The sequence below is a fragment of the Myodes glareolus genome, chromosome 2 (genome assembly GCF_982192425.1).
Source record: "Myodes glareolus chromosome 2, mMyoGla1.1, whole genome shotgun sequence".
In the NCBI taxonomy this organism is placed as follows: Eukaryota; Metazoa; Chordata; class Mammalia; order Rodentia; family Cricetidae; genus Myodes; species Myodes glareolus.
In genome coordinates, this window is record NC_142027.1 from 4174372 (window position 1) to 4202239 (window position 27868).

Genomic DNA, 27868 nt, shown 5'->3' on the forward strand with positions numbered 1-27868 from the left:
CTACAGCAGTTGGAATGTTAGGCATTTCCTTTGGATGGTCTGTTTTGGGGTAGTGCTCAGGTAATCTCAGTTTTTGTTCCTTCCTGCAACCAAGTATTGCTTCAGGGTAAACTACTGAGACTCAGGCATCTATTAAATTTATCAATGGCTGAGTCCTACTTTGGCAGGTGATAATGGTTGGAAGTAAAGAACTTCCTTTGGGTGGTCTGTTCATTTTAGCTTTTCATGGCTGGCTCCTTCAGGTTTATTTCAGCCTACAACTCTCAGGTCGCTCTCCATCACTGGGGGACGTCAGGGTAGGGAACTGGGGACAGGAACTGAAGCAGAGGCCACAGAGCAGTGCTGCTTACTGGCTTGCTCCTCACGGCGTGCTCAGTTTGCTTTCTTACACGACTCAGGACCACCTTCCGGGGTTGGCGCTGCCCACAGTGAGCTGAATCCTCCCATGTCAATCATTAATAGAGAAAAGGCCCCAAGGGTTTCCCCACAGGCAAATCTGATGGAGTTAATGCCCCCACGTCCCTCTTCCTAGATGACCTAACTTGTGCCAGGTTGACAAAAACTCAGCAGCACAATTGACCCCTTGTCAACTCAACACACAAATGCATCAGTCTCAAGTCATAACCTTTCTTTTTGATATATCCCCAAGGTCTCTTGTATATAAAACAAGTGTAAGTTTAAAACTCTCATAGATTTAAATTTTTCAACACTTGTAAAGTCTAATCTCTTTTAAAAGAAAGGTTTTTTTAAAAGTCCAAAACCTCTCAACTGCAGACTTCTGTGAAATCAAAAGTAAATTCAGAGCTAGAGAAACAGCTCAGTGGTTAAAACACTGGCTGCCCTTGCAGAGGACCCAGGTCCAGTTCCCGGCACCCATCTGGCAGCTCACAGCTGTCTCTGAATCCAGTTCTAAAAAATCCAGGCTTTCCCAGCCTCTGCTGACAGTATACACATGTGGTACACATACATGTATGCTGACAAATATAAAATAAATCTCCATGAAGCATATAAGGAGGACAGAGAAACATCTCAGTGCTTAAGAGGACTTGACGCTTGGAGGATGCCTCTTGTTGGTTCCCAAAATAATCACAAAGAAACTATACTATTTAAATCACTGTTTGACCCATTAGCTCTAGCTTCTTATTAGCCAACCCTTACATCTTAATTTAACCCATTTCCATTAATCTGTGTATCACCATGAGGTCATGGCCTACCAGCAAATTTTCAGCAGTCTGTCTCCAACAGTGGCTCCATGGCCTCTCTCTGACTCCACCCTTTTTTCTCCTGCTGTGGGACAATTCCACAATCGAAATTCGCTCTTCCCAAATGACTCTAGCTTGTGCAACGTCAACATTAAAAACTAACCACATCATGCAACTCATTAGAGTGAACATTAAACACCAGCTTGCTACCTCGCAGTTCAGAAGGCAGGAAGCCTGCCATGCTCGTCATGGGAAGGCTATGCAAATGGATATTGCATGATCATTCCCAGACTCCCTGACCCGAATAATCACACAAAATTGTATTAATTACAACACTGTTTGACCAATGGCTCAGGTATATTTCTAGCTAGTTCTTACATATTAAATTAACCCATTTCTATTAATCTATGTATCCCCATGAGCCTGTGGCCTAGTGGTAAGTGCTGACATCTTTCTCTTTTAGCAGCTATGTGATGTCTGCCTAACTCTGACTTTTGTCCCCTGCATTCAGTTTAGTTTTCCCTGCCTAGCTCTATTCTGCTCTGACACAGATGAAAACATCATCCTTATTAACCAAGGGAAATAAAACAAATTCACAGCATACAGAGGGGAAACCCACAACATCCAACAGTTAAAATGGGCCAGAGATGCTTTTTGTCTGCACTTATACTACATGAAACCCATGCACAAAGTGGGCCAGTATCTTAAAAGCTATTAGCTGAAAGAGTTCTCACAACAAGGCTATCCCAGAAGGCACTGGGTAAATCCCCTCCCATTCAGCCTTCAGCTCTGCAGGCTCTACAGGATTGAGGTTCCAGCTCCTCCCTGGTTGTTAGCTGAGCACCCCCACCCAGTCCCAGTCCACACCCATCAACAGCTGTGGCACAGTTCTTTCCCCATCCTGGAACTCAGTGCAGTCCAGATCAGTCTACTCTTCAAAGGGCTCCTAGTATAGACCCATCCATGTCATGCCCCTTTAATGGACTCAGAGTCAACTGATCCTGAACTTTAACTACATCCACAAAATCTGTTCTGCCATGCAATATGGCATAGCCACAACTGTACTATCTCACCCAACTCTGTCCTGGAGAACAGGGCAGAAAATCCCAGGGAATCATAGCAAAATTTTGTGTATCATATTATAAAGCCAGTCATCATCCAGCCCCAAATTATCTAGTCTTGTTTTCTTAGCTTTGGCTTCCTGAACAAATATCTTCTGTGGAAGCTTAAATATCAGGCAGTTCTGAAAGCTGGGGTCAAAGTGTTGGTCGTGTCAGGTCCTTCTGAAAACATTCTTCTTGTTATACAAACTGATATTTTTTAGCCCCTATGCTGTATCTTCTGGGGCAGAGAGACCATCACTCTAATCTCCTGTCATAAACGTGTTAAACCATCCATAAGGGTAGAACTCTCATGGACTACTGAGTGTACTTTCACTCTAGAGAAAGTACAAGCAAATAGATACCCAGTGACCCCTACTCATGTGTGAGCAGCGGGGGCTTCTGGGGAGAAGCTATAGTAAACAGGCTTGGTGGATGCAGAAATATGTTGAACCAGGGATTAGGGTGTTCAGTGTAGTGAGATCAGAATCAGAAAAGATCAGGCAAGGCTTGGCCTGATGTGTACTGTTATATCCCCTAAATTACCATGTTGGAGCCTATTTCTCCATGTGTCATGTTTGAAGGCTTTCTTAGGGTTTCTACTGCTGTGAAGAGACACAATGACCATGGTAACTCTTACAAAAGGAAGCATTTAATTGGGTTTGCTTACAGTTAAGAATGTTAGTCCATTATTTTCACGGTGGGTGACATGTCAGCAGACACAATGTTGGAAAGGTAGCTCAGAGTTCTACATCTTGATTGTGGGCAGTAGAAGGAAGCTGTGTATCACAATGGGTGTAGCTTGAGTATCTGAAACCTCAAAGTTCACCCTCATAATGACACACTTCCGCCAAGAAGACCACACCTACTCCAACAAGGCCACACCTCCTAACAGTGTCATTCCATATGGGTCAAACACATGAGTCTGTGAGGGCTGTACCTATTCAAATCACCATAGAGGGCTTTTGATGGGTAATGAATTAGTGCTTGAGAGTTCTCTATGGATGGGCTCGATGATTTGAGAGGTATCTAGTGTTCACTGCACTAATGTAAATATTATCTAATTGAGCATGGCTTGGGTCTCATCACAGAAAGAGATCTAATTGCTGAGTTCAAGATCCATCTATACTGACAAAGCCTCCAGATCCAAAGTGCATCCAAAAAGATAGAGAGCACACAACATTTCCAGGAGGCATTGGCTTGGCTCTCTATCCCTGCCTGCACATGCCAGGTGGAGAGGATGTTTACTGGTTCACAAACCTTGGTCATAAGGACCAGAAAATTCGACAAACTTTAAACAGACAATGTAGAACAACCTTTCTCTAGGACCTTAAACAGCTCTGCACCATGGGATAGCACGGATCAATAAGTCTTTGTGATGATAGCTGATGTTTCCCCCTCCAGTCAGTGCCATCTGTGGCTACAAAAAGTTACCTGGGCTGGTGCAATGACTTAGCCAGTAAAGGTACTTTTCATTCAGCCTGACAACCTGAGTATGATTCCCAGAACCCACTTGGTGGAAAGGATACAAACTCCTCCAGGTTGACATCCAATGCAAAAGGAAATCATTTATATCACAGTTGTGTGTGTCTGTGTGTTTCCATGCATGAATTCTAGCACACATGTATTACAGAACATCTGTGGAAATCAAGGGCAACCTTGGTATCGATTCTTCCTTCCATCTTATTTGAGGCATTTGCAACTTTGTGTACCAGGTCACTTGTTCTACAAGTTTCCAGGGAGTCTCCACCTCCCATCTCACAGTAGGGAGACTGATATAACATGCTTCTGATCCCAGCTTTACATAGGTTCTTGGGATCAGCTTATGTAGCAAGCACTGTGTTCACTATGTTCACTGAACCATGTCCCTTGTACCTCCTCTGACTTCTTAATAATCCAATGCAGACCACTGTGTCTGTCATAAAGCAGAGTAATGCAGATATGATAAGCCTTGGGAAGGGCAGAAGGAGCACACTGGATTCTGCCCTCCTATGTGGTAAGAGTAGTTACCAGAGGGAGGGTGCTATCCCCGCCAGGATGATCAGGATATTCTGAGATGAGGGGAACAAGTTGGAGACAGATAACATGGGAAAAGCTGTTCTTTGGAAGAGTTTTTGAACGAAGAAAAAGAGAAAACAGGCGGAACTGGAGAGAGGCTGATCTGGAAGATAGTCTGTGTAGAGAGGGCGAGCATGCTGTGTGCTGAGGGAATGTTCTAGAAGGTGGGGGGTACCAGAGCTGCACATGGGAGATAACACTGGGAGCCTAGCTAGAGAGGCAACAAGGCAGGCATGCAGGGACAGGACCAGCCTTCAAGGGGACCACGGACAGTCCCCACATTTTCATGGAGAAGCAAGGCTGCTGGTGGTGACAAGAAAGAGTAGAGCCATTGGAAGCTGCACATCTCCAGGAAACCCTGCTCTTGTGTGCACAGCCCTGTGGCCCTCCCTGCCACTTCCAATTTGGTTTCTGAGGCTACAGAGGAGATGAGTAGTGAGGAGCATGGGTGCAGAGATTTCCAGGGCTGCACATGAGATTAGTGGCACATGCTAGAGTCTAAGGGAGACACTTCGGGTTCCTCCACTTTATTTCCATTTGAGTGACATGTGAGAGATCAAGGATCCTAGCTGAACCTCAAAAACAAGTAATTATCAAAGATGCCAGAAATACAGCCAGTCAACACATAATGTTAATTCCTTAGGCTTATACAATAAGAGACTAATCCGGAGAGAAAACAATTCCAAAGGATGATTGCCTACTATTGTAGCTACCAAAGTTTCTTCCCTTCTCTCCTGGCGATTCGCAGGGCCGTGTGACCTCCGGCTTCCTGGAGACTGCACTAGCTCTGGCTTGAGGGGATAACTTAGCAAGAACCTGGTTCTCTTTGTTGTGGTAATTCCACTTGTATTCAAGGTCTTAGCAGTGGGCCCTTAGCCTGCCTCCCCTAGCTGACCCTGCCCGAGGGGCCGGGAAGCTTTAATCTTCTCCTCCTGCTTCTGGTTGGGAGGAGGCTTTGCATTTTCGGTCTTTCTAGCCCACTGGTATAAATATCTGTCTTGAGTTTAATAAAGTTGCCATTTACTCTTGTAGATGAGCCAGGTCTCTTTGTGTGTGTGTCTTCTTTTCCAACCCTCAGGACAATCGTCCCTTCTCGTGGGCCCGAGTTCAGGAAGCGGGCAGCCTGGGTCGGGCGTGGGTATCCTTTGGGAAGTGCAGACTCCTACATACTATCTGGATTTATAATTACCAAGAACGCCACACTGTTCACCCCAAGGCTCACTGCCCTGAAAGCCTTTTAAACTGTAGAGTTCTGTGGCTTTCAAGACATGATTGAAACAAGAAGTCCTCTTATATTTCAAACATAAGCAAAACTCTTCCTCAATACTTTTCTAAACATACAAAATCAAAGCAAAATTGAAAAAAAAACTTCCAAACACAAAGATAAATGAAAAAGGTAGCAGAATTTAGACCATACATACAGATATGGCTAACTTCAGATAAGCTGTAAGCTAGAACCACTCACATGCATTATGCTGCTTATAATTTAACTTTTATTAAAAATAAATATCATTATTAACAAATCATATATATATGTGTGTGTGTGTGTGTGTATATATATATATATATGCTCCTAAAACACAGTGTCAGCCTGCAAAACCTCCTCAATGTACAAACAAATTACAAATTCAAACACCATTCAATGACATAGACATTTACATCTTAACTTTTAGGAAATCAGATTTGACCACAAAGTGTCCTCAGTTTCAGATGAGTGGTTTCCAGTCACAGAGGTTATTTCTTGTCTTATGTGACCAAGTGAAATGAGGCTGCTCTCCCCTCTGATATATTATGAAGCAGAATGTAAGAAGGGTTTCACAGCTCTCTGGACTCACCTCTGTTTGGGACAGAGGGGTAGCACTGGCGATGACATCCAGGGGCTTGGTGGTGTGAGAAGGGTCTGAGACCCTGTGTGGGTAATGCCCTGAGCATCTGTTTTAGCTTCATTTCTGTTACTGTGATAGATACCCTGACTAAAAGCAGCTGCGGGAAGAAGGGTTTCATTGGTTCACAACTCCAGGTTGCAGTCTGTTATTGCAGGGAAGTCAAGGCAGGAACTTTAAGCCTTGGGACACATGCATGGTCCCAACAGGGAGAGGAAAAACACATGGATCCTTGCTTGCCCTCAGCTGGTAACAGTTGTAGCCAGTCAGGCAGTATTTGAACTGCAGGTATCGGAGCTGATTCCTGTGACCCCTGCTTGTAGGCAAAAGAATGCACAGGGCCTTGGGAGAGCATGTGTGCAGCCATGGGCTCCAAACCCAGCACCAAAACTCCAAAATGATACCACACACAGGCATACAAAATGACATTTGGACACAAAATCCATTTTTCTTCTTGCATTTATAAAGTAGACTCTGGGGACTGCAGAGATGGTTCGAAGGTTAAGAGCACTGGCTGTTCTTCCAGAGGTCTTGAGTTAATTCCCAGAAACCACATGGTGGCTCACAACCATCTATAGTGAGATCTGGTGCACTCTCTTGGCCTGCAGGCAAATATGCAGACAGAACGATGTGTACATAAATAGATATTTTTTAAAAAATTACTATACCTGGATATTAGAGGATGTTGCTTTTAATAGATTAAACCTATTGTTATTGTTATTTGCTTCATTCCAATTCATTCTTCTTAGGCTCATATAGCCCATCTCAACTCTGAGCTTGGGCAGTTTCAATCTTCACCTCCAGCTATCTCTGAAGATCTGTCTTATCTTCAGATCTATCTGTTAAAAGGCAGAAGACAGATGAGGCAAGCCCCCAATGAATATTCCCAACAAACCCTCAACCAAATAAAGGAACTATGAAAACTCTAGAGTTGTGATTGGGAGATTACTTATAATACACTTGTGTGAGTGTTCACATGCTAAGTTTATGTCATTGGAGAGCCAGAGAAATAAAAACATGCAAGGAGCCTCAGAGGTCAGTGTTTGCAGGAGCCTTTGCAAAAATTATGTTGTTCATGATAAACTTAGCCTAAATGGAAGAATTCCACAGAGGGCTTGAGGGCCAAGTCACAGAAATCAAACTGACCCAGAAAGAAGTAGACCAACACCCAAGCCAACATACAGGACAGAAGCGGCAGTGTGCAGGCAAACGAAAAAGCTGGTAATACCTTGAGTAGCACCAGCCCCAGGCTTCTGAGAGAAGTGAGCATGTAGGAAGGTGTGTTAATGGTCTGCCAATGGAGAAGGCTGAGGACTGGGCCTCCACCACATCTCAGACCCTGGCTGAGTCACTGAGTCACCTCAGTTTACTCCACTGACAACCAGTTTGATTGTAGGAATGAAGTGCAGCTACCCTCATAGAATGCCTGCATCTCCAATGCAAGAGCAAGTCTGAGCACAGGTGACCACACCTGCTTATGCTCCCATGCACTGCGCATAGACTAAGAGAACCTGTGCCCAACCAGATTCTTGGGACTGAGTGCTCACTCAGGTCTGCTGTCTGGAGACCCTCACCTTGACCTTGCTCGTGATATGTGTGAATGCAGTGAGCAGACATGGCTAATGAAGGAATGAATAAAGAGAAGGTCTGATGCAGAGCAACTGGTGCCAGGTCCTCATTCCAGCTCTTCCACCCTCTAGACAGCAAAGCAACAATATTGTTACAAGCCTTGGCTTTCCTCTCTGTCAAGAGAAGACCTGGCTTGATTTTGGCGTTGTTTGTAGTCCCTAGTACACACCCAGGAACAATCACCCTTTCTCTTTCCCCGGCTCAGATTTTCACATTTTCTGAACTAAGGGTCCAGAACTTGGTGCTGTATGATTTTGAAAAATGTCACAAAGAATACAATTTCCCCCCAAGAGTTATGGGAGAGACTCAGAGGAGATATAGGACCAAGTGAGGCCCTGGAGGTAGCTTCCAGCCTCCTCCAATTGGAGGAGTAACAGTTTTGACTTGAGTAAATTTTCCGGTGTTCAGATGAGAGCATATTGCAATGTTTACAGTCACACAGTCACATGAAGCCTTGGCTCCAAGCACACAGTACTTTACCTTTTACTGGTAAAGTAAAAGGCAGGGGAAACAATAATTCCCATGACACAGACCAAGATTACTTGACTGGTGACAGTGACTGAATGGCCATGAGCCCCTGTTTTTACCCAGCTCTGAAAACCTTCACGGTTAAATTCTGAACCAGAATAGTCCGTGGATCTATGACCCTGCGATAAGTGCTGTGTGAAGATCCTGGGTCAGGAAGGATCACAGATGCAGGGAGAACCCTTCAACTGTGCCTTCCTCCAAGCTCTGCATCCCAGGAGGTTGGACCAGTCCAGGTTCCAGCAAAGTTCCTGGACACCCATAGAGACGATAACTGTGTCTTGAGTTTGAACTTAGAGGTCTGAAGTGCTCCAGAGCTATAACTGATCACAATCAATCCATCAGACATCCTCAGCAGAGACCAGGTGGCTCAGAAGGTTTGGAGAAAACTTAACCCTCACTAGAATCTCAACAGTATGTTTGGCCTATACAATAAGACTCAGCTATGATTTCTCAACCTGATTTACATGGTCATATAACCCAGTTTCCTTCTAGGATGGAGGTGAGCTAGTATCGGCAGGCATGCATGTCTCATGTTGAAGATGCATTGGGTACCAAGGGGCCTGGGAAAGCTGGTTCATCCCAGACTTAGCATTTAAAAAGTAGAAGAATTGGGAAGTGAGGAGCAGGAGACTAGGGAAAGGACCTGAAGGATGCTTGTTAACTTTAAGACACCCATCCTAAGTTTCTTCCATTACCACTCTCTTCCAAAGAATGGGACACTCAGTTGGGGGGCACCAACTGAATTATGATAGCACTTGATCCTCATCCCTGCTCCATCTGCTCCTTCAGCCAATAGCCTTTAAGATACCAGTCCACCTGGGCATGCCACCTGGGCATGGTCTCTTTTGCTTTATAAAGCAGCGGTAGCCATGTGCATGCTCTCAATCTCTTGCTTCCAGCTTCTGGCAGTTAGACTTCATTCCTGATCATGCAGAGGGCTATTGTCTGGGTTGGTCATCTATAATTTTTTTCCCTTAAATAAATAACCTTTTATTAATCATAATTCCAAACTGGGGGTGGGATTGTTTTGTGACTTATGCCTTCACCTGGCACCCAATGTTTGGTTTTAGAACCTCCCCAGCATGGCTGTCTACCACCAAATGGCCTTGGCACAAGCCCTCCCTCAGCTGCAGCCTGTACATGAAGCCGGCAGTTCAATATAGAATCTTGCACAGTGGCTTTTCTTGCCGCAATTCTTTGTATTTTCTGTTTACACACCTCGGACTGGGTTCAAGTCCCCACACACCCTACAGTTTGCCTCCCACCAGGGTGCACCACAGAAATCTGGGTGAGATGCGGGCTTCCTTGATTTGAGCCAGCTGTTCTACAGCTTTCTAATGATTAGTTTGCATCTGCCTATTCCATTACTCTAGAGACATCTGCAGAGCACACAGTCTGTGATTTATCTTTCAGCAATCTGCTCTATAATCAGATTTCAAACCAGCCACGTGAGTTCATGTACACCATTATATCCCGCTAGGTTAGTTTTGTAGGTGGCCTGCAACACCTACTTACAGGTAACTGTTATTGCACCCAATCCAACTAATTAAACCACAGATAAGATTTAATATCCTAAATATAGAGACTGTATTCTGTCTAGATAGGGAATATTCAGTCACTTCAAGGATCTGTAGAACATGGCATTTAAATAACTTAGGGTTCTGTTGATATGACACATGACTGTTTCTGGCAATACCAATCTATTCCCGAGAGAATATTGAGCACCAAAGACAATCCACTTGGAGTTTGTTTTCTTCTTGTCAAAACTGGCCTTTGGGCAAAAAAAAAAATGCCCATGCTTCAACCAGTGACAAGTTACATGATATCTGGAAATGGATATGTAGAACTGTCAAATCTTGCCAAGACAGGATAAGAATATTTTGAAAAAATTTCCTGCCTCTGAAAATGGCCTGTCATTTATGCTAGGCCATAGCCAAAGTTGGTTGCTTCACATTGCAAAATAAGATTTTGGGTGATTGGTCAGGTAGCTAATTGTCTCTGTTATATATTGCTTGCTCTGGAAGCTACTTGATTGTACTTCCTACCTGCTCAAGTAATGTTACCTCCCTTCTCAGGCCTTCAATAGGGTTGAAGATTAGATAGTTGTAGTTACTGTCCTCTTATGATCTAGGAAAGCAATTTCCAATACAATATTTAGACTTTTTAGTGTAGAATGTTTATTAAAACCTTTAGCATATGCTCCTTACTTAATATTGCTTATGCTGATTATAATTTTAATCTTATACTTGATATATGTTCCTAGTGTATATTGTTTTGTATTGGGTTTGGAACTCTCTTACTTAAACAAAACAGGGATGAGCTGCAGGAGCTCCTTCTTCTGCTCCCTCAGCCAATTGCCTTTAAGATGCCAGCCCACTTGGGCATGGTCTCTTTTGCTTTAAAAAGCAGTGGTAACCATGCACTCTCTCTCTTGCTTCTGCCTTCCAGCTATTAGACTTCATTCCTGATCACACAGAGGGCTGTTGTCTGGGATGGTGATCTGTAAGTTTTTTCCCCTTAAAAATCCCTTTTATTAATCATAATTCCAAACTGGTGTAGGATTGTTTTGTGACTTGCACCTTCATTGGAGTCTTTGGACAATTAAGTGGCCATGGCTGCTGGTTCCTAACCTGTAAAATGGGAATAATTATATCCATGGCTTCATATATGTACTGAGCCCTGAAATGATCAGATGAATACATGTCTCAAACATTGAGAACATAGTGCAAAAGCCTAAGGGATGAGATTTGTTATTGCTCTGGGTGCCAAGTGGAAACAAGTCTTAACTCTATTTGTGTGTACATCCACTCTAGTATATGCAGGACATTGAAAACAACACTGTTTGCCTTACTGCTTCTTCTCTCTCTTCCCCTGACAGTTCCCAGAAAGGCCATCCCAGATCTTCCCAAATTATCACCAAAGGTTATTGAAAGTTTGACACAGGCTCCCCTCAGACAGAAGAGCAATTCTGTTCCTGAGAGTTCTCCAGTAACTGCCAGTAAATGAGTAAGTCCTGGGGCGTCACATGGTGGCATGTCACAATTTTCTGAAAGAGACAAACGGAGAACCTTAAGCTATCTGGGAAAAAGGTCTGTTTGGTGTGGAGTTCCTCAGGTCGGATCTTCAGCTTGGCCAGGCAGAGCCCGACAAACACATCCTCCAGCTTGAGGAATGGAACACTATCTGAGACATTGTAAACTTTGCTGGCCACATCCCTAGAAAAGATATAACCTGTACCAGAACAAAAAGGTGGGTACTTGTCCTGGGGATATTCAGATTTACTCACAAACCACTTGCTGGACTTTTGCCTGATGGGAAGTTCATTGGACTTTATGTAGCCTGTGAAGAAACTGGAGGTTTTGTTTTTCTTTAGCAGCAGGTCAGTCAGATAGCCAACATTCACAAACATGTCTGAGTCTGTCTTCATCACAAAAGCTGCCTGAGGACAAAAGTGGTGGACCCATTCCATGCCCATCATGGTCTTCAGGGTCAAGTTGAAATAGACGTCCTTGAAATCCTTCTGGATGATGTCACGGTGCTGCTTCCCCTCCTGGGCTATGGCATTCATTTCATCGGTGCTGTCTGAGGCCCCCAGGAGGAAGAGGGTCTTCACACGCCGCCCCCGCACCTCTGTTTCTCTACCCCACGTCTTGCGGATGGCCATGCGAGCAGCCAGCTGCTTGTGGGACGAAGTCACCAGCAGCACAAGGAAAGGGGGCTTCTGCTTGCAGTCAATATCTGGGAGCTGGAGGAACTTCCCCTGACCTTTCTTGAGAAAACGTGGTGGTTCCTCAAAAAGCTCCATGCTGAAGTACAAGCAAAGAGCGCCCATCATCAGAATGAAAGCATAAACCCGTCTCATCTTCATGAACTCCATCTGAAAGAACAAAGACAAACTGCCAGGTCTCCCAAGAGAGAGGGTGGAGTAATGGATAATTGTGAAAACCCGAAATGGCTCTGTAGTGCCCGTGCCAGCACAAGACCCGTTCTGCCATTCTTGGGAACCAAGCCTGGAGCTTTAAAAATAAACCCAGAGACAGAGACAGACAGAGACATGAACACACACAAACACACACACCCGGGTGGGGGGACACACACGGGTCATCCTTGATGCACGAATGCCACATGCCAAATGCCCGACTTTACTGTGTGCAGGGACAGCTTACATAGGGATTACTAATAGCCACGCCCAGCTCTCGGGATTTTTCAGCTTCACTCCTTGTGCTCAGAGCAGCTACAGGCATGGGTGTTTTCACTGCAGCAGGCAAAGAAAGTCAAAATGCCTGGGATCTATAGCTCCCAACAGACACCAAAACACGAGATCAGACAGCTTTGTTCTGGTGTTCAAATCCTAACACCAGGGCTAAAATTTATATTTTATAAGGAACTAACAGAGAAGTATTTTATAGTTCCTAACTTAGGGCTAGAGGGACCACTCAGTGGTTAAGAGCGCTTCCTGCCAGCAACCACCTGTATCTGTTGTTCCTGTGGATCTGACGCCCTCTTCTGGCCTCTGAGAGTACTGCACACATGTAGCACACAGATAAACATACAGGCAAAATTCCCATACCTATCAAGTAAAAACTTTTGAAGTTTCTCCAAAAATTTCCAAATACAAATGAAAAGGATGTAATTAAGGAAATGAAATTTGAATCTGTGTAACAGCACACATTAAATATGCCTACTGCATTATATCAAACCCCACATATATAAAATTTAAAACTGAATGTTCAAAAAATGTGAGTTGATGTGCCAGGTAGGTGACATAGATGAAGAGACAGACAGTTTATAAAACTCTGGAGGGGCTTAAGAGATACTTCAGAGGTTGAGAGCAAGCATTGGTTGCTCTTCCAGAGGTCCTGATTTCAATTCCCCAAAACCACATGGTGGCTCACAACCTTCTATAGAGAGATCTAATGCCCTCCTCTGGCATGCAAGCATACATGCAGAGCACTCCTGCATAAAATATAAAAAAGAAATAGAAAGAAAGAAAACTCTGTAATCTTTCATCACCTTGAAATAAAAGCCATGTCTCTACAGTGAAGCACACAGGACAGTCTGCCATGCTGTCCCCCAGTGCCACACTGACAGCCTTGTGATTCTAGATGCTAGTCCCAGCTCTGGGAACTTCCAGCCCTTCACTGAAGGTTTATTCAAACTCCTTGTCCTTCAGTAGATGGGACCAGATCTCCCAACAGATCCTCAGCTCTGACCTCGGACTACATGACAAAGAATGTCACAATGCATCTAGACATCCTGTAGGTCTGGGAGCTGTGCATTCTGGGTGCAAGCAGAGGTCTGGAAGCTGTGCATTCTGGGTACAAGCAGAGGTCTGGAAGCAGTGCAATCTGGGTGCAAGCACATGATTGGTTATGGAGGCCCAAAAATATGAGCCTATTTCCATATTGACAAAGGTCAGAGAGTGGGAACTTACCTCCAGTTCCTTCAAGGTTATTCTGCCTCTACCTCAAAGGTCCCACCTAGCCATAGACCAGGAGTTTTGCTCTCTCAAGGTTATTGTGAACAGTTGTGGCTAACAGCCAGACTTTGTACTTCAGGAATAGAGAAGTAAATATGTTCCTACCTTAAACAAAAGTCTAAAGATCCAACCAAGGGTCCAGTTCCTATATGGGGATAACTTTGGGTTCCACCCAGGGAGTGGTTTGCCTATAGAATATTTTGGTCTAGGGTGTGAGCGTGACTTGTTTTGTTCTAGCAACAGAATGTCTATCTACAGCCACAATCTTCAGTAAGTAGGTGCATTTCTTTGTATCATGATAATGTAGTGTTTTGTTTACTCCTACCTTTTTGGGTCAGGGGTATTTAAAGCAACTGGCATGTAAATGTGGGCAAATTTCAGTACTCACTGGAATTCTTTCCTGATACTATAGTATATGTTTCTCCAGTTTATTATTTCCATTTGCATCTTCATACTCTTTACTATATTTTTAAACCCCCAAGGCCTCTACCCTGGCAAAAGATATTTTTGTTGATGCTGATCCTCAACAAATAGCCACAGACTGCTCTAATTGAGCATGTTCAAAAAGCAATTCCTAGCACTTTGAGTTCCTGACAACTCATGTGTCTGAACTCTTGGTCTGCTGCTGACAGTGCTGTTGGAAAAGGTTGTAGAACCCTTTATGAGATGGGGCTGAGCTACAAGAAGTGAGTCCTGGGGGATGAGTGTTGAGTTTATGGCACTGTCCACTTCATGTCCTCTCTCTGCCTTCTGATCCACAAGATATTAGCAATAATCTCACACCCTGCTTTCACAGCTACAAACTGCTCCCAGTGGTGTGTATGTATTTCTTCTGCAAAGGAAAATCACCTCAAGTCAGGATCCAAAGTAAATACTCCCACAAGTCATTTCTCTTTAGGTATTGAGAAAAGTAATGAGAAAAGTAATGAACACAAAAACACCTCTGGTTTTCTAATTTGCACAATGACCTTGAAATTCAAGGAACCTGAAATGTGGTAAGTTTGAGATCTTCTGTGTTAGTGTTGTAACACTGAGAAAAAAAGACACTTTTGCTGAGCAAGAACATCTTTCTACCTGGAATGCTAAGCCACAGGGTAGAAGCCACGATGGAATGAATTCCTTGTGAAGAGCAGGCAGTGACCAATGCTTCACCCTACTTTCCAAGACAATCTTCTGGACTTGTTTGTCTACCAAAAATGAAGTTTGTGTATCTTAGGAATAACTAGGAAAGAAAATGATAGAGTCAAGTTGTTTTCACTTTACTTCACTCTTTACCCTCTCCCTGTGTGACCTTGAGTAAGTGTGTGAGCTACATTCCTGGACTTAGTTTTGTGACTTCTAAAATGGGTACAACTGAGGCACAGAGTCAACCATATGACTCACCTGCCTACAACAACAAACAAACATCTAAGAATCCTCTGAGGTCTCACAGACAAAGATAGTACCACATGGCTCAATACCCAATGTCACTGGGCTTAGCTGGCCCTTCCCTTCCAGCTTTGCTCTCCACACCACACATCTCTCTTGTGCTCCACTCCTCTGTGCAGCTCCTCTTGGCAAACATCCATGGCTCTGGCATATCTAACACCTTAGAGTCTCCCTGCAACCCAGGCTTCAGCTTTATAGTTTCATGCAATGGCCTCTCAGGGCCTCTAGGTCTTGCAGGGTCTTTCTTTTTTTTATTTAGACACGAGAAGAATTGCTTCTTTAATTTTCCATCAATGCCCTATGTGAGATGGGTAGACATTAGTTCATATTCCCCAGTAAAGTTACATAACAGTATCTCAGTTGACTCAGTATATCTAAGTTTTTTCTCATTAATCATTCCAACATTTCTCAGAAGACTCTCAACACATTGCTTCAGCAAAGAAGGTTTTGACTTCAGGTAAACAATGTTTATTAAACTCATATGTCCATTACAGAAGAGTCAATATCTAAACTTTACCTGGAGATGTTCTCCTAAAAACAAGTTGTTTAGGACAGTTAGAAGAAATACACACATGGGTTTACCTATGGTGATTATAGAGCTAGGGAAGATTGTACATAGACTTTGGTTTCCCACCCACCAGTTCCCAAATAACTAACACAAAGCCTTTTTATTAATTGTAAATGTTCAGCAGATAGCTCAGACTTGTTACTAGCTAACTCCTATATATTAATTAGTCCATATTTCTTATCCATCTTCTGTCACATGGCTCATGATTTGTTACCTCATTTTCTACACATCATGTTTCCTCTGTGTCTACTAGAAACTCCTCTGACTCCACCCTTCTTCCCATTGTCCTTAGTTTGGTTGTTCTTGCAGGGTGTTTCTTACTATAAACTACAGTCTGGCCGTGTTTAGTCCCCATCTTGCTTTTATCTGATGTTTCTTTACTGTGCTTTCTTTCTCCCCTTTAGAATGGTAAAGTATGTTCTCTGACATCCTGTGTTGAAAGATATGGTATGCTTTTTGATTATATTTTACAGGTGATTACAGTAAAGAGTCTGCCTTAGTCTCAAAAGGAGACTTTGCACTTTTAAACTGAGTTGATATTGTGAGAGACTGGGATTTCCTGAGTTGCACTAAATCCATTTTTCAGTTCAGTATAAATCTGTGGAGTCAGAGAGGATATTGTGGTGGTTTGAATATGAATGGCTCAGAGCAGTATTCTCAAAAGACCTGAATTCAGTTCCTAACACCTATGTCAAGCAATTCACAACTACCTGCAACTCCAGTTCCAGGGAATCTACCACCTTCTTCTTTCCTCAGCAGACAACTATATTCTATATGAAAACACACAGAGACATAAGCACATAAAATTTTAAAAGTAAATAAATCTTCATCTTTAAAAATCATTAGTGTGTATATGTGTATGTTTTATGTGTGTTTTCACTACAATGCTAGTGTGAAGGTCAGACAAAAGCTTGCTGGAAGCCCATTTCTCTCTTTCCACCACGTGAATCCAGGTCTCATGTCATCAGGCTTCATGGACAAGTACCTTTACCTCCAAGGTGCCTTTACTCTGGACACATCACAGAGGTTAAAATCCTCAGGTGTGAACACTCCCCTCCTCCACTGCATCACCCTCTACATAAGCATTGACCATGATCAAAGTAGAAGCCATACCAAATGCCAACACTCCCTGCATTTCCTGTTCCAATAAAGGGTGGAACATTTTTCCTATCTATAGTAGAATTACCAAGAAACTGTGTCCAAAGTGACACCCTCTGTATTTCATCAAACTACATCACATCAATAGTGGGAAACCTCAACACTCCACTCACCAGTGTACAGGACTGTGAGACAGAAACTTCCAAGAGAAATAATGGAACTAACAAATGTTATTATTCAAATGGGCTTAAAAGACTTCTACAGAACATTCCACTCAAAAAAAGAAAATACTTTCTCAGCAACTCATGGACCCTTCTCTAAAATTAACCACATATTCAGTTACAAAGAAAACCTCAATAGATTAAAAAAAAATGGAATAACCCGCTGTATCTTATGAGATCATCGTGACTTAAATTTAAAATACAACTACAACACAAATCGCCTACACACTCATGGAAACTGAATAATACTTGACTGTATCACCATTGGAACAAGGAAGAAATAAAGAAAGAAATTAAGAACTTACTAGAATTCAATGAAAAGGCACCACATACCCAAACTTCTGGGACACTATGAAAACCAATCATGAATTCATAAAGTTTGCTAAACAACAAACAGAATTTAAACAGAGTATGATTACACAATAAATCTATAATCAAATGTTAACCTGCTCCTATTCCAAAGTACAAACCAGAAAATATTTAGGGACAAGTTTTACAAAGATTTTAAAGAAACAATAATGATTTATACATTTATATATTGCATGAATGATTTTTAAGGAAACAGAATGGCCAGGTATGACAACACATACTAATAATCCCAGTATATGGAAGGTAGAGTGTAGTGGTTTGAATAGGTATGGCCCCATAGACTCATGTGTTTGAATGCTTGGTCCATAGGGAGTGGCACTATTAGGAGGTGTAGCCTTGGTGGAATATGTGTGGTCTTCTTAAAGGAAGTGTGTCACTGTGGAGGAGGGCTTTGAGGTCTTATGTGCTCAAGCTATGTCCAGTGTGGCACACAGTCAGCTGCTGCCTGCAGATCAAGATATTGACCTCTCAGCTCCTTCTCCAGCACCATGTCTGCCTGTATACTGCCATGCCTCTCACTGTGATGATAATGAACTAAACCTCTGAAGCTGTAAGCCAACCTCTATTAAATATTTTCTTTTACAAGAGTTGCCATGGTCATAGTGTGTCTCCAAAGCAATGCAACACAAAGACAAGCTATAATATCTAATATAATTAACTGCATTAAAACACTGAAGATAGGAGCTAGAGAGATGCCCCAAGTGGTTAAAACACTTCCTTCTCTTTTGGAGGACTCAAGTTCCATTCCCAGTTCTCATTTGGGCAGTTCACAATTTCCTAAAATTCCCACTTCATGGGATTGAACACCCTCTTCTGGCCCCACAGTTGGGTGCACACATGGCATACATTCACAAGACATAGATACACACAAATAAAACACAGTAAAACTTATTTTTTAATATAAAGACATTCTACATGTTGACATTATAACCAATAAGAATATAGCTAAGTCATTTTGTCTATATAGTATTTTTTTCTTCTTTTTGCGTTTTAAAGACAGGGTTTCTTTGTGTAGACCTGGCTGTCCTGGAACTCACTCTGTAGACCAAGCAAGTCTCCAGTCTACCTGCTTTTACCTCCCAAGTACTGGGATTAAAGGCATGTACCACCATTGCCCAGTTCCTTTGTGTTGTGGGAGTAACTTCCGCTGCCTCAACCAATAGTCGCTGAAATATGAGCCCATAGTGCAGCGGGGAGCGACTTCCGCTCCGTCAGCCAATAGCTGCTGAAATACCAGCCCACTGGGGCGTGGTATATTTCTCTTTTAAAAAGAGAAGCAGATCCGGATCAGGCCCTCTTGGTTCCGATTCTTGGTTCCGGTGCTTGCTCCTGGCTCCTGCTCCCGGCTCCTGCGACTAGGCTCCCTTCCTGACGGTTTATGGTGTATGTAAGTTTTACCCCCCAAAATAAATAACCCCTTAAAACATAACTGGTGTGGGATTGATTCGCCGATACCTTTGCATTATTATTAAGAAGAATTCCTAACTTCATTCTAATGAGAAGAAATGTCAGGCAAGTTCACACTAAATGATATTATATGAAACAATCATTTTGGCCCTGCTCAATATGGTAAACTCATGAGAGACAAAGACTAAGACACTATTATAAAGTGACAATGAGAAGTAGAGATGAAAACCAATTTTGGCTGTGAACCAAGAGCAGAATGGCATTAACAAGAACACTGTGTAACATGCAAACAGTCTTGAATTTAAGCATATTGAGCCAGGTGTTATGGTGCATGCCTGTAATCCTAGCACTAAAAATACTGAGACAGGAGGATCAAGAATTTGAGACCAGCCTCAGCTATATAGCAAAACTCTGAAAAATATAACCCTGTGATGATGATAATAATAATAATAATAATGAATTAAAAAATTGTATTTACTCTGAAACCAACAAATACATTCTGACAGAACAACAATTTTGAAAACTAAGAACAGTCTTAACTCAACTTGATGAGTGAACTTAAAATTCATATGGAAGACAAAAACTGACAAGCACATTACAAAGAAAACAGAGGGAAACCTGCTGCCTGTGAATCCTGCCATTCTGTCATAAGTCGGGTATGTATAAGCGAGGTACAGACAAAGAAACCAATGCCATGAAATAAATGGTGTCCCCCTAACAGTCATGTCAGAGTTCTGACCCCAGTATGGCAGAGCCTTCAAGTTGTAATTAAGGTTAGATGATGAGGCTCCAGGGTGGGAGTCTAATTCAATTGAATATTAGAAGAAAAAGACAGAGAAATGCCAGGCCCTTCAAATGACAGAAAGTGGAAGTCTGCAACCAGAAGAGAAACCTCACCAGGAGCCAGATGCTCAGGGACTTTGACTTAAGACTTTCTTGGTCTCTAGAAGTTTCTCCTTTTGGACCTGGACTAAGATGTCTGTATAGCAGACATCACAGAGAAAATGAGGGCTCTAAGGGAATAGTGTTCACAGTGTAAATAAAGACTTCAGCAAGCCTATGCAACCACTAAAAAAAAGACATTGAAATAAAAAGTGAACTGGTATTGGAGGTCTTTCTGTCTATATGTTGCTTTTATTGGTTAACGAATAAAGAAGCTAGCTTGGCCTATAGCAAGGTTGAAGGAAGGTGGGATCAGAGAGGAGCCATCGAGCCACTAGAGACAGATGCTGGGAACTTTACCTGGTAATCCACAGCCACATGGCAACATACAGATTAAAGGAAATGGGTTAAATTAATATGTAAGTGTTAGCCAATAAGAAGTTATAGCTAATATGCCAAGCAGTGATTTAATTAGTAGAGATTCTGTGTGGTTATTTTGGTTCTGGGCAGCTGGGACAAACAAGCAGCCTCCTCACAACAAATTGTCATCAAATGTGGAGCTGACTAAAACCATGTAAAACTTGAGAAAGCTTGAAAAGAAATCATAGACACAAACAGAGTTAAGCATAGCTTGGTAGTGGCATTTTCTTGGATGGGCTCTGTTTGCTAGAAGCAAGCAGAGGCATATCTCCTTTAAGAGAGATTTTGATAATTCAGTGGTTAAAAAAAAGCTGCGTCATTTTGAAACTGCAGTTTTCTTGGCTGTGCTGCCAGAACAAACTCTGACAAGGTCCAGATATAAAATATTGGAAAGCATTTGGATGGGTTTATGAGCAGTGTGCTATAGCTTGCTTGATGGCAATGTGGACCGACTGTGTACCTAAAAGTGGGGCAGTGTGCATGGCTCTCAGAGGCATGAGAGGTTCTGCCATGCTGAACTGGGCAGAGCAACCAGGCAGTATCTTATATACCCTAGTAATGACACAGCTTAAGTTTTTAATAAGCACCTTGAATTTTAAGAAGCGCTCCTGGACATAAAGAATTACAGATACACAATAAGACAGATTCATACCTAAAAGTCCTCTAAATGGGTCACAGTGTTGAATAGATTTATGCAGGCTTGGGAGAGAGAAGAAAAATAGTATAGAGAATTATATAAAGAAATAAATGGTTTTTAAAAAATTAAAACAAAGTATTTAAAGAAACAGAGTAAAAATAAATAAGCCACATAAAATAGAATAAACACAGAGAGTCTGAAATATGTATATTATTTCTTCTTTGAATTTTTTGACTGTAAAGGAGCTAAGTACAGAGAGACATTTCATTGTATGAGCTGCTAAGCTAAACCAGCATGCATATTATAAAGTTATCATGGCTTCAGAATTTAGATATAAGGATATATGCTTTGGAAAAGAGGTTCTACTTTGGTTTCCACAGAGAATGAGAACCTGTGGATTCATTCCAGGCTAATGTGATTTGATGTTCCAAGACCCCCGAAAGGTCACCATGAACCACAAAAATTACTTCACCCAACAATCAGCAGAAAGTAGTCTAGAGAACTACACCTATATTCCCAAATATTGTTTATAAATATTTGCTTACATTTAAAAGGGGCTATGCTATAGAGATTTGCACTGGTATGGATCTTGCTCTATTGATACAAATTTAAAGTCAATTTTGCTATATGTATATTTCTGCCCTTGATTAAGGTATTATGTTTGTGAAGCTCATCTAAAAATGTAATGCATAATTAAGAAATATAGGTTAGTAGAGATTCATCTATAATAGTCAAGCTTGTAGTCATGCTAGTTGGGTTTTCTAGATATATAGAGATATATTTCAGTTAGGTATTCTTCAAATCTTTCAGAGATCTCCAGAATATGGCATTTAAAATGTTTAATAACTTAGGACTTTTCATGACAATGAGACACATCTGCTCCTGGCAGGACCATCTACATTAAGAGGAAGATGGGAATTGAAGAGGTTCCTCATGGAGCTTGTTAGCCATTGGGGCAAAAAATGCTCTTACCTGGACTACTTGATGAGCTGGACATGCAGGACCTGCAGAGAAATGACTGATGAACTTTGCTTAAAGTAAGATGATCCTACTGGGTTAATGTTTCATGATGAAAGAGTCTACCAGGCATTCTCCAGGATACAGAAGAAGTGACTGACAAACTGCCAATATAGGCAGACATGTTTTTAAATAGCCTGTTTCATGGAAAAGTCTGCTGGATACTATGGGCCTGTGGGCTAAAATGGATACCCCAATGGTACAGAAGAACTTTAGGTGCCTATCCAGGCAGCAGGATGTCTCTGTCAATTCCAGAATTTTGGAAGTTGCTTACAATGCACTTTCTGTTTACTTATGTAATATTATATTCTTCTGGAGTCTTTGATGGAGTTGAAGATTTTATAGTTATAATTATGGTTTTCCTTAGTTATGATAAAAGGTAAAGTAGAAATAAACATTGTAACTGTAGTCTTGCTTGATATATGTAATTTTGCTATGTTAAGGTTAAAACCTTTCTTTCTGTTTAAACAGAAAAGGGGAAATGGTATAGGAAGTCCTTTTGTCTATGTGTTGCTTTTATTGGTTAATGAATAAAGAAATTTGTTTGGCCTATAACAAGATAGAAGGAAGGCAGAGTCAAGAAGAAGCCATACAGTTGCCGTGGGAGAGGGACACTGGGACCTTTACCCAGTAAACCACAGCTACGTGGCAATAACAGATTAATAGAAATGGGTTAAATTAGTATGTAAGAGTTAGCCAATAAGAAGCTAGAGCTAATGGGCCAAGCACGGATTTAATTAATAGAGTTTCTGTGTGAATATTTCAGTTTGGGGTAGCTGGGGTGAACAAGAGGCATCCCTGGTACAGTTAACAGAAGGCACAAACAGATCCCTCACAGAAGAGGAATGCCAAAGGGTAGGCAGATAAACAGACTTCCTTAATATAAATGGGAAATGTCCTCCATGGCTTGTGTGAATAAATTATTGGTCCCCATTTTCTGGCCTGCTCTTAGGGAGGCAATGTGTCCTTTGTGTGGAAGCAAAACTGAATAAGGTGGGGGCAGCCCTTTAAGTGTTGTTGCCTGGCCTCCTTCTCACCTAAGCAACAGAGCTGCCTGGTTTCTGTGGTTTGACTAGTCATCTCACCTTCCTGATGCAAGAGACAGGAGCTGGTCCTGACTCCATGCTGTCCCTGCTGTAATGGACTGTACCTTCTCCTCTATGATCTCAGGGCAATCCTTCCTCTCAAGTTACTTCTGTCTTGTCAAGTATTTAGTTACAGTGACAAAGAGACAGAGATAGATGATAGATAGATAGATAGATAGATAGATAGATAGATAGATAGATGACAGATGATAGACAATAGATGAAAGATAGATAGATAGATAGATAGATAGATAGATAGATAGATAGATAGATAGATAGATAGATAGATAGATAGATGACAGATGATAGACAATAGATGAAAGATAGATAGATAGATAGATAGATAGATAGATAGATAGATAGATAGATAGATAGATAGATAGATAGATGACAGATGATAGACAATAGATGAAAGATAGATAGATAAATAGATAGATAGATAGATAGATAGATAGATAGATAGATAGATAGATAGATAGATAGATGATAGATGATAGACAGTAGATGAAAGATAGATAGATAGATAAATAGATAGATAGATAGATAGATAGATAGATAGATAGATAGATGATAGATGATAGACAGTAGATGAAAGATAGATAGATAGATAAATAGATAGATAGATAGATAGATAGATAGATAGATAGATAGATAGATAGATAGATAGATAGATAGATGATAGACAGTAGATGAAAGATAGATAGATAGATAAATAGATAGATAGATAGATAGATAGATAGATAGATAGATAGATAGATAGATAGATAGATAGATAGACAGATAGATGAGGGATAGATAATAGATCATAAATAGATATATGGTAGGTTTTAGGGAAATGATATGTGATTTTTAAATCAAAGGTAGATGACAGATAAATGATAAGTATACCAAAAAGATATACAATACAAATTATGTAAGTTATATAGTATATAAATAGAAGACCAGTGATAGATTGATGAAAACATGCATGCTAGACTACATATAAGTGATAGAGATGGATAGATGATAGATAAATTACAAGCTGATTGATAGATACACCAGAGAGATATTAGATGACAAATAAACAGTATATATTATGAATAGAAAATAGACAAGTGATCGGTACATAGATGATAGAAGACTAATAGGTGGTGGATAGATGACAGACAAGAAAATATAGATGATAAATAAAAAGACAGTTGAAAGATGCATGAATCAATCAATAGAAGATTATGGCAGACTGATAAACAAGAGACAGACAAATCATAGGCTATTACCTTTTACTGAAAACACTGCCAGCTATGCTAGAATCAGGAAAATGCATATTTTTCTTCGTCTTCTTTGGTTTTTTTTGAGACAGAGTTACTCTGTGCAGCACGTGCTGTCCTGGAACTCACTCTGCAGACCAGGCTGGCCTTGAACTCACAGAGATCTGCCATCCTCTGACTCCAGAATGCTGGGATTAACAGTGTGCACCACCACCTGCCTTAGTTAAAAGAATATTAAAGCAATGAGACAGAAGTACTACTTTTTCTATTAATACAAAAGTAAAGGTCCAGTGAGTCTATAAGGACCAGGCACTTAGTTACTAAACCATATGGTTGGTGGGAGTGTGATTTAGTGCAGCCCTTACCCTTCCAAGTAGCATTCTTCAGGATCTAGGACAGATTGAGACCAATCTAGAACTGCCCTGGAAGTCAATTATGCTCATATGTGTATATCCTTAATCTACAGGAAATCACACAGTTGTGCAAAAGGAGACAGACCAGGAATGTCTACCACTGTGATTTATATAAAAAATGAAAACATCTAGATATCCAACCATAGTGATGAATTTAAAGAAATTAGCACCACAGCTTAATACAAGCAGATTTCAAAAGCATAATAGTAATGATGTGAGATATAGACTCACACGTAGAGATATGAACACACACAGGAAGGATGAAGGAAGAATCCAGAGCAGTGAGAAAGGGTGAAAGGCAGGGAGAGAAATGAAAGGCAATGCTTTGTGACCAACTCACTTTTTACTATCTCACCTTATAAGTCACAGCAGGTGCCACCAATGTGACAAAGACATGCTCACAAATAGCTTGTCTGTGGCTCTTTTACTTTTCTACATGCCTGAAATAGTTTACAAATATAGGAAATTCATTTAGCTGTGCGGTAGTGGGGCATGCCTTTAATCCCAGCACTCAGGAGGCACAGGCAGGTAGATCTCTGTGAGTTCAAGACCAGTCTGGTCTACAAGAGCTCGTTCCAGGACAGGCTCCAAAGCTACAGAGAAACACTATCTTGAAAAACCAAAAGCTGAAGAAGCAAAAAAAGGAACAGAAAAGAAAGAAAGAGAGAAAGGAAGGAAGGAAGGAAGGAAGGAAGGAAGGAAGGAAGGAAGGAAGGAAGGAAGGAAGGAAGGAAGGAAGGAAGGAAGGAAAGGAGAAACCTGAGTAGCTTTGAAAACATATTATGGTAAAATAACATGAAAAGCAATCTGGAAATCATGCTTATTCACACTGCCTAATCCCTCTCACTCCCCCTTTTATCATAGCCTGGGGAAATGGACAACAAAGAAGCAGAATGTGATACAGAGGGTCCAACTGAAGCTCTGAGAAGAATTTGAATAAAGTCCAAATAAGAGAAAAGCAATAACGAATAATAAAGATAACTTGTATCTACAGAGGCGTCAACCAAGTGACCCTGTCCTTGGTAAGAAAGAATGACAACCTGGCTAATCTGGAAGAAGGAACTCCCAGACGTGGATCAAAGGGAAGCTTGATAAATGTACTGCTCCCCAGAAAAATCGGGAATATTTAGTCAATAAAACACAATGGACATAAGAAATTACAAGAGACCCAGGAGATTAACAGAGAGACTTGCAGAGCTAACACATGGCAATTAACACACTCCTAGGGAACAGAGAAATGAGGTCTTGCAAGAGAGTGAATAGGCAACCTTGAACAGTGACCCTGGGAAGGGAGTTTAGACAGAGAGAACAAGCTACATGGAAGAGAACCCAAACTTGAGTCAACACACTCGCCACTGTACCCCAAAGTCTGTCCCATATCTTGGTATCCTACTGAGTCCAAAATATATATCTCATGCTAATTAGCAATTATTCTTAAGACCAAGTTATTTTATAATTTGAGAAGCTTTTTTATTTATTTCCATAACCAAGCAAAACTAAGCAGAGAATTAGAAAATGAGAGGAAATGCTGCAATAATCATTGTCGCTGGTGTCACAAGGAAAGACGGGACCATGTCATCTTCATTTGCACCCAGAGAAATAATAATATCAGCCTCTATGGTGTCAGTGGAGAGAAATGAGGTACAGGGTTGAAGTAATGTGCCCGAGTTCCGCTGTCTCCATGAGTACATAGGGAATGAGGGAGTGATCAAATATATATTTAGCCCTGTTTGGGCCCAAATGACTTCTAGCTCTTACTGAGGATGTGGGATGATGTTCAAAATCAGATATAAAAAGTCTGGATGACATCTTCACCAATTAAATATCATTACATAGCATTCTAAGCCCTTGAGCTTGGTTTTCAACTCGCTACCATGCCATTTTTATCAGGTCCAAAAGAAACTAGGCACAAAGGGCTCTTTGTGATGCCATTAGTGTTTGAAAGCACAAGCTGGTCCCTAAGCTCACACAGTTCCTGTGGCTTCTCTCAGATCTGCTAACCCTGCCCCTAAACCTCTCCAGCTCATGGGATTCCTTCTCCAGCTTCTCCTTCCTCTATAACCCTGCCATTTCATCCATGCGCCCCCCACCCTTGACCTCTTGTTTTGGTTCTCCCCTCTCCTCTTCTCTTCTCTCCTCTTCACTTCTGTTCTCTTCCCTTGTTCTCCTCTCCCCACTCCCCGCTTCTTTGAGTTAATCTTCTAATTTCTGTTCCTGCTCTGGACTCTTCCAGGTGTCTCTGACTGTTCATCCCTCACACCTACAATAAAAACCTTCCCCTCAGCCATACATCGAGGCAGCCATGTCCTTGCTATATGTATTTTTGTCAAAAGTTCTATTATTATATTCCCATAGGTGGGACTATAGGTTCTTTCCCTAATCAGTACAAAATACAGATGGCAATCCAGTTTGAAAAGTCAGCTTGATAGTTGACCAGATGGCCAATGACAAGCACAGGTCTGCTTATATTCCAAAGGACCCTTCTCCTTTCTCACAGTAGGTATGACCTGATGATGGTCACTCATCAGGCTGATATAAGGGCTGTGATAAGCTCAGATCTTTCCTAGCATTGGATTGTGTGATTTTTTCTTTATATTGAAATTATAAAGACCCTGGGTTCATCTGGTATGTCAACATGGCATCTAGACCACATTGATGTAGGCTGAAACATCACCATGCCACCTTCCCTTAATTGGGCAGTGGAGCATATGAACTGCCTTAATAACTAGCAGCCAAGGACAGTGATTTCCAGAGTCCAGGCTTTAACCTATTCATGCTGTACAGCTAGCAGGACAGCTGGTCATCAGTTATTTCAAAGTTCAGTCTTAAGACACTCAATCTCATCATCCTTGTTTTAAACTGAGATTATGTAACGTTAACAAAACCTCTATCATTCATCTTACCCACCCTTTAACTTTATAGCTTCAGACAGGGGCTCAGATAATTCCCTCTTACCAGAAGCAAAGGAAAGTGTTGTCCAAACCCATGGGCAGTCAATCACAAAGTCTGATGGAGCGCAATCCCCAAGCCTAGGCAGAGGAAAGCCTGAGATCAGGAAAAGTGGAACGATCCCTTGACAGTCGTGTGTTTCCCCAATGGCAGGGAAGTGAGCAGAGACAAGCAATAGGGATCAGGAGAAAAGCCAACTGAGTAATGGAGGCCACTCCCCAACTCCCATCCCCACCCTCCTCACTCTC

The 27868-nt window shown here is 41.6% G+C and overlaps 2 protein-coding genes across 6 annotated transcripts in view; both read right to left on the bottom strand.

The window, feature by feature from the left end:
- The window catches only part of LOC125392825 (beta-1,3-galactosyltransferase 5), a 580132-nt gene extending 552367 nt beyond the window's left edge, over positions 1 to 27765 (bottom strand). The window contains exon 1 of the mRNA XM_087898759.1: positions 27627 to 27765. The gene's annotated coding sequence lies outside the window, so the exon portion shown is untranslated. The remainder of the gene's footprint in view (positions 1 to 27626) is intronic.
- On the bottom strand, positions 5831 to 27764 carry LOC125392968 (beta-1,3-galactosyltransferase 5-like). Of its 5 annotated transcripts, none has more exons than XR_015000682.2 (4): positions 27627 to 27764; positions 24268 to 24476; positions 10824 to 12277; positions 5831 to 7714 (listed from the first exon to the last, which is right to left on the bottom strand). XR_015000682.2 is itself a non-coding variant. In XM_087898765.1 (4 exons), exon 4 carries the CDS (start codon positions 12275 to 12277, stop codon positions 11351 to 11353), a length of 927 nt encoding a protein of 308 aa, XP_087754891.1. In that variant the 5' UTR covers positions 21882 to 21913; positions 24268 to 24476; positions 27627 to 27764; the 3' UTR covers positions 5831 to 11350. The 5 variants fall into 5 exon arrangements, 4 of the variants coding, with proteins under 4 accessions (XP_087754891.1, XP_085541959.2, XP_048278911.2 ...); XM_087898765.1 differs by adding an exon at positions 21882 to 21913 and having other exon boundaries at positions 5831 to 12277; XM_085685833.2 differs by having other exon boundaries at positions 5831 to 12277.
- Positions 27766 to 27868: the final 103 nt, after the last annotated feature.